The sequence below is a fragment of the Neofelis nebulosa genome, chromosome 7, assembly GCF_028018385.1.
Source record: "Neofelis nebulosa isolate mNeoNeb1 chromosome 7, mNeoNeb1.pri, whole genome shotgun sequence".
NCBI lineage: Eukaryota > Metazoa > Chordata > Mammalia > Carnivora > Felidae > Neofelis > Neofelis nebulosa.
In genome coordinates this window covers 59022700-59030154 of record NC_080788.1, presented here as the reverse complement: position 1 = coordinate 59030154, position 7455 = coordinate 59022700, and the positions used below count along the sequence as shown (strand labels likewise).

At 54.1% G+C, this 7455-nt stretch overlaps 1 protein-coding gene across 3 annotated transcripts in view; it reads left to right on the top strand.

Annotated features, from left to right (window-relative positions):
• The first annotated feature begins 290 nt into the window (after positions 1-290).
• The window catches only part of BLOC1S6 (biogenesis of lysosomal organelles complex 1 subunit 6), a 133164-nt gene continuing 125999 nt past the window's right edge, over positions 291-7455 (top strand). Inside the window, exons 1-2 of one of the 3 annotated variants that reach the window (XM_058737873.1) lie at positions 291-456; positions 1418-1679. In XM_058737873.1, the coding sequence (XP_058593856.1) occupies positions 1562-1679 (118 nt within the window). In that variant the 5' untranslated portion in view covers positions 291-456; positions 1418-1561. Of the gene's footprint in view, positions 1680-5616; positions 6155-7455 lie in introns of those variants that run through there. The other 2 variants (XM_058737872.1, XM_058737874.1) reach the window with 2 other exon arrangements.

Below are 7455 nucleotides of genomic sequence, written 5' to 3'. Positions count from 1 at the left end.
AGCCAACGTGTGCCTGACATCTTGCTAAGCAAACTCTGGAGCACAGTCCATAATGGTGGTTTGGTGGGTCGATGTGCAGACCTCTTCCTCAAAGAAGCCTTCTCTGACCCCCACACAGACCCTCTCCCCTGGACTCCCGCTGTCCTGGGGCTCTTGCCTTAGAAACGTTATGTAGTGTCATTTGATGTGCCTTGGTGAAAGTAATTCATTTCTTCCCCCACAAAAGTGGAGCTCCATGAGGAACCAATTTTTTTTTTTTTTTTTTTTTGCATCATTAGCCGCTGGCATGTGCCTGGCACATAGAAGGCACTCGTCTATGTGTTGAATAAATGCATACCTCAAACGCCGAAGATTCCATATGCCAGGGATCCATCATGGCATGGGTCTTTGCAAAAGGATTCGTCACTGGGCTTCATCATCCAGAAAACTTTTAAGGACCGCGTGCCAACATGCCAGGTATCGTACCAGGGAATATGGGGAGGAAGGGGCTTAGGTAAACGTAAAACGGGACCTCTACTCTTAATGAGTACAGGCTGGGGGTGAGACCCACCTTCTGCCATGGCTGCTCTGGGGCCTCACCGGTGGTTCTCCTGCACGGAAAGCCAGTTCCCGTATGGTCACGGTGGGGTGCAGCCATGAGGCACACCCTAACCCCCAAGATTCCAAGAACAGACATGGCCACCCTAAGTGATGGCTTCTCATAGTCAGCCAGCCGGTCGTGACTCATGACTTAGAACTAGAGAGGCAGAAGTTTGACATCGGGGGACATCTGGGAGACGGCCTAAGTCCATTCACCCTGAGCCCCCGGGTGGGAGCCCAGCCCTGCTGCCCGAGGGCCCGTGTGACCTGGGAAGCCCCATGCCCACTGTGCTGAAAAGCTGCACCTCAAGCTCTGTGGCGAAGAGCCAATGAAACTGTGCTCACAGCACCTCTGTGAGGAGCAGGGTCTCAAGGGTCCTCGCCAGCGAATGAGGACGGTGTCCGGGGTACTCCAGACACGCGCACTGTGCTGCCAGTCTCCATCCCACTGGTTCCTGGACTCACTGCTCCTCAGATGTTCTGGGGTAAGGTCATGCTCCCCACTGGGCAAGTATGCCGAGGTCACCATTTGCTTTCGATACTTGTGCCCTGAGTCACTGCCCGGGCCTGAAAAGGGGAAACCCAGCCTTGCCGCCTGCAGCCACACAGCCCGGCTCCACTAGCTCTGGGGAGCCTCACTGCCCCTCAGGGCCTGCAGGAGCAGGGGGGCCAGCAGCTGCCGCATGCTGAAGTCACATGGTGGGCCCACTCTTCTCCCACAGAGCCCGCCTACTGGGACGTGTGGTAGTGGGTGGCGTTTTGCCCTCTCTGCCTGCCTGCGGCCCACAAGCCACCCACCCAGGCTCCTCACATCAGCGGTCTTCACTGTGACCCACAGATCTTGGCTCCTTCACACGGAAAGCTGGGCGGCTCCCCGGAGAGCCCATGCCCCCTTGCACGGAAACCATGGAATTTCCCCAGCACGTTGTCTTTGGCAACTCCAATGCCACAGGAAGGTCAGGACTGGTGAGACACGGAGAGAATGCAGGGGAGGAAGTGCTGGTCCTGCCTACGCTGCCGGGGGCCCCTCCCAGGAGGACAGGACAGCTCGTGTCTCCACAAACAGGACCCTGACACGAGCGGGAGCGTCTCGGCGGCAGGTGGGTCTCCCCTTCCACATTTGACACTGGCCTCCCTCATTTCAGCGGAGGTGGGGGGACTCAGCCCTGACTGCACATTAGAACCCCCATGCCCAGGCTGCACCCCACCTCAGTTACATCAGCATCTCTGGGTGGGACCAGCGTGGGCACCAATCTTTTTAAAGCCCCTCCCCCCACCACCCCCCAAACACCAGTGTTTGCAGAATGCAGACAATGCTGAGGGCCACGACTGAGAAAATAAAACACTTGTAACAGACCTTTCTGTTTGAGCATGTGATGTCTGGGGGAACCACAGCCTGGGTTCAAATCCTGACCTCATGACTTACAAGCAAGTCTATCCACTTGTGAAAGCCTCAGTCTCCTCATCTGTGAAGTGAGACTAATAATAAAAGTGCCTACGTCCCAGGGCTGACGTCAGATTACATGCAATAAACTGCTTACACCCGCACTGGTCTGTCACTCCAGACATTTCCCTACAGCTAGTACTCTTCTCTCCCCATCTGTACCCCCAAATTGTCCATTCCTGTGTCTACTCCAGCTTCTGAGTTTCTAGTACTTTGTATAGTGCTTTGGATATAACCGTCCCCAATAAATGAATTGGAAGGGGATTCTTGTGTCACATTGAGACTTGCTTCCTAATTTAGCTCTGGAATAAATGCAGCGTCCACGTATTGATTTAGTTTAGTCATTTATTCCTTTGTTTTGTTTTGTTTTGTTTTGTCTTTCGAGTGTCTACTCTGTGCCACGCTCCAAGAATTTGAAGACAAAGGCACATTGCTGTCATTGAGGAGTTGAGAGTCCAGTGGGGACACAGATTCGTGACCTTGTATTTTCTTTATTGTCCTATAAAGTTGGCACAGAAGCCCTGCAGACACACTGAGGAGGAGGGAGGCTTCTACACGGAGGGTGGGAGATGACCTCGGAGCTGGTCTCCTGAGAAGGAGCTTGCTCTATGCAGAAGCAAGGAAGGGCGTTAAAGGCAGAAGGAACAGCACCTACAAAGCCAGCGAGGCCTGGAGAGTGCGGTGGGGTCTGAGGATGGTTTGATGTGACAGGAAAGAGCTTGGGGTGGGAGCGGTGGGAGATGAGGCTGGATGGGCAGGTTGTAGCCGGAATGGCAGAGGCTTTAGGGCCGGGCTAAGAGGACGAGGCCTTATCCTGTCAGGCTGTGAGAGCCCGGGTCGTGCTTGTGGGCCAGGAAGGTGAACAGAGCACACCTGTGCAGCCACTCCTTATGCAGGTGACTCCTGAGGCTGAGTGACTGTGCCGTCCCTCCTCTGGGTCCCTGCCTGGGAGAGGCCTGCCAGGTTGGGTCCGGCTTTGCCCTCACTTGTGTGTCAGAAGGTTGGAGGAAGGAGAGTGGGTGTGGAAGAGGGTGTAGGCTGGGGGTGGCAATGATTCCTTCGAGTGTCATTTGGTGTAGGCTTAACTTTCGGGTTCAGACCAACTGGCAAAGCTGGGGCGGCCTACCAGAACCAGGCTGACAGCAGGGCGTCACGGAGGGGGGCCCCCCGCTGCCCGGGAGTCAGGGCGCTGCCCTGTTTGTTTAAAAGCACAACTCTGCCCTTACCAGATCTGGTACCTCGGACACTTAATTCCCTCCAGTTTCATCAGCTGTAAGAGGTAGTGGGTGGGCCAGGTGATCTTCCAGCTCTGACTCCAGGGAAAGAGAAAACTCAAGGGAGCCCCCGGGGATCTGGAGGAAGAGCTGCGGCAGGTGGGGGCTTTCAGCCAGAACAAAGCCTCCTCTAGAGAGGATGGGAGGCTTTTCAGAGTGGGTAGGGGGTCAGGGTCACCTCCCTGCTGGGCCTCTGCTGCTGGGAGACCTGTTCTGAGCCCCCAGGCCCTGACTGGAGGCAGGAAGTGGAGCTCCCCGCCAGGCCCAGGCCAGGAGTCCTGACGCCTCGCCTCGGTAAGGCTGGTAAGGCTGCTGCAGGTAGTAAAGTGCTAGAAGGCAGCTGGGGTCAGCGGCTCCAGCCCCCCTGGAGGTTCCCCTCCTTTCCCAGATGTCCCTCTGTGTCTCAGCAAAGTGCAGCCCACAGGAGGGGAGCCCAGGAGCAGATACAGGGCTCCAGGGGGTGGGGTGCTGGGTGATAGTGGAAGGTCAGCGGGACCCCTGGGCCAGGAGCCCGAGGAAAGATGAAGGCCCTGCATGGACAGCGTGGGGCTGGGTAGCGGGCTGCCTCCCCTTGGCTGCCATGCCACACGGGCTGGGGCCTCCCGGGCATTTTCTGAATGTATGGTAGATATCAAGGTAAATTTCATGATGAAGTTTTTAAAACACACAGACTTTTGTAAGTGGATGGATTTTTTTTTTTTTAATCCACTTTTTTAAAGAGGACCCAGCAGTCATTCACGCAGCAAGCGTTTACTGAGCGTTTACAGTGCTGAATCCCATGCCGGTCTGTATGCTGCATTCTCGCGGAGTTGAGGGCAGGATCTCATGAAACCACCTAGGAGGTTCAGGGAAGACTCCCCACCAGGGGAGGACCCTGGTCTGAGACGTGGACAGCTGGAGAGATTTGGCCAACTGAAGGAGAGAGGCATTTCAGGAGAGGGAACAGCCTAGGCGGGGTCAGGAGGCAGGCACCAGAGATGCTGACCGTGGTTGGAGCAGACCGTTGACAAGGAAATGTTCCTTTTCCTGCACTTGTTACAATTCAATGATCTGTATAAGTCTCTTTAATATCTGTATCCCCTGCTAGACCACAAGCTCCAGGAGAGAGAATGGTGTGCATTAATATTGTCTGCGGGATTCCCGTGCACAGCAGAATGCCCAGCACATAGCAAGTGTTCAGTTAAACTGGTATTAAGTGAACAAGTTAAAGGGAAAGAATTCTCATGTTAACGTGAGTTCAATCAGAAAGGGTTGTGAAGCTGTGCTCGGGAGTTTGGATGTTATCCTAGTGGCAGTAGGGAGCCGCTGAAGGTTTTTAATAGGGGAATCAGTCAGCTTTGTACTCTGGGAATCCCTTTTTGGCTCTGGTCTGGAGAATGGCTGGGGACAGAGAGTCCAAGTGGCGGAGTCTGGTGACCTAATCTCCAGCCATGGCTGTGTTGGTGAGGGGACTGCATACAACTTCCGGAGAGTTAAAGAGTTAAACTGAGAGTTTAAAGGGACATGCACATGAGGAGCGAAGGAGACTGAGGTGCTGTAGGACTGTGTGCACATCCCATCGCTGGCCTTACCCCAAGGCATCATTAAAATTTATGATCTTCTGTGACTCTCCCCTCAGTAGGCCATGAACCCTGGAGGGCCAGGGCCTGGCCCTATTCACGGTGTCATCCCTCGTGCCTGGCTGGCACAGCACCCAGTACGCAGTAACTGCTCAGTAGGTGTTTAATGGATGAAGTTGTGACTGGAAATTGTATGCACAACTTTAAGGGTGGCTGATATTACTATTTAATAAATGCGATGTCTTAGCATCTTTTAAAACATGGGGCACAAAGAAGAAGTCCTGTAAGTTTGGGGAGCAGTGGTCTGAGGCCTGGGAGGTGGGTTGGGGAAGGAAGAGGGACGTGGCGGGGGAGATGCAGGGAGAGCCCCCCTGAGTCATGAGGACTGCTGAGCAAAGGAGGCCTCCTAGTTTTGGCAGCCAGCGCCCAACGTGCCTCTCCCCGGGATGGGAGTTTGTGGGGAACGGCAGTTTTGGAGGAGTCCGTGATGAGTTTGGGTGCCTGTGGGACATCCGGTTCAAGGCAGAAGTTGGGGTGTCTCCGGCAATGGCAGGTTCTGGAAACCTTAGGTGTGAGGGGGAGGATGTAGGGTGAGTCGGTGGCAGAAAGTGGAGGGGGGGGCTGCGATGCCCCAGAGAAAGGGAATTTTAAGGAGGGGGCAGAGGTGTGAGTTAGGGATGGAGAAGGGCCAGCACTGGGAGTCCTGTGACTTCCTCAGGGCTCCACCACCCTCCTCGTGATTATTACCCCATCGTTACAGCTGGGGAGAGGTGCCAGTGCAGCAGGGCCTTCCAGAGACCCCAGCTCCACAGGGTGCAGCCCCGGCAGGTGGAGCTCTTTCACTTCCACTCAGTCACATGTTTCCTTCCTGCCTGTCCCCCTCCTTACCCTCCTGACACTCGTGAGTTCCTGAGTTAGTCCTGCTCACCCAGGAGGAAGCCAGGCCCTTCTCTGCTGCGTCCTGGTCCCTGGTCGAGGAGCCAAAGGTGTTTGTTGCTTTCCTTCTCCTTCCTCCCCTTCCCTCTCCTCCCTCTGGTCTGGCTGAGAGGAAGGTCCCGAGCTGGCTGCAGCGAGGGAAGGAAGTCCCAGGGCTGGCTGCCTGCCCGGCCGTTGCATATCCAGCTTCCACAGGCCGGAGGCCAAGTGCAGCGGTGAGCCAGCAAATGCGTGACAGGCGCTTGGGGCAAAAAGCCCTTGGTTGATAGAATTTATTGATTCCTGTGGTGTCAATATTCCCGCTGTGACCAATTTCAAGCTACCAACATGATGTCACCGAATGCAGACTTGGGACGAGACGTGTAAGTAACACACTCTCATGTAACATTCCCGCTGGACAGACACAACAGGTGTAGACAGCTTCAAGAGTGTGTGATCACAAAGGGTGGCAAATTAATTAGGAAGTGATGAGGTTTGAGTATTTATTGCTTTTTAAGAGTATAACTTACTTTCTTGTAAGTATTTATAATGTAACTTTTAAAATAATGGCTGTTTAGGGGTGCCTGGGTGGCACAGTTGTTTCAGCATCTGACTTCGGCTCAGGTGGTGATCTCACGGTTTGTGAGTTCGAGCCCCATGTCCGGCTCTCTGCTGTCAGCACAGAGCCTGCTTCGGATCCTCTGTTCCCCTCTCTTTGCCCATCCTCTGCTCGTTCTCTCTCTCTCTCCTTAAATTTTAAAAAAAATCTTTTATTTTATTTTTGAGAGAGAGACGGAGTATGAGTGAGGGAGGAACAGAGAGAGAGGGAGACACAGAATCTGAAACAGGCTCCAGGCTCTGAGCTGTCAGCGCAGAGCCCGACATGGGGCTCGAACTCATGGACCGCGAGACCATGACCTGAGCCGAAGTCGGACGCTCAACCGACTGAGCCACCCAGGCACCCCCCCACCGCCCTCTTTCAAAATAAAAAAACTTAAAAAAAAAAATAATAAAATAATGTCTAACAACCACTTTGCCAAATTCTTGAAAGTTTAACAATAAGCTTTGCAAGTAGTACAGATCGGCTCCAGCAACCACTAAGTGCCACCAGGGCCATGAGAAAAGGGGGAGACTCCAAACCCCAAATTCTAGGGGATGACATTTCCATGGATGTGGATCTCCTCTGGCATCCTTCCCCTGTCCAGGCTGTGGGCAATGTCAGTCTGGATGGCAGGAGGTGGGCAGTGAGCCTCAGCATCCCTGTTTACAGTAAGACCCACAGGAGCAGAGCCCAGCCCTGGGCACCCCTCCTGCCTGCAGACTTGTGCTTTCCTGGCCTGGATCCCTGGGCCCTGTGTCTGCCCAGGTCCCAGCCTCTGGACACCTACCCTGGCAGCCCGGAGCCAGGAAGTTTGAGTCGTGCCATGCCCTTCTCCTTTGAATGTGTGAAATCTTGTGAGGGTTGGAACTTCCACACTGGGGATGATTGGGCAAGCCTGCTTTCTGAGCAATGACGAAAACAAAAGAGAACAGAGCCTCTATTTCTTTACTCTGGGCTACGATGCAATTGGGATAGTGCTGGGTGTGAACAAACAAGGGATAGAGGAGAGCTTCAGGGCTGCAACTCAGCCCAGGCTCATTGAGAATGAAAAGCACTGATGAGTCTATTTGACACATTCTGAAT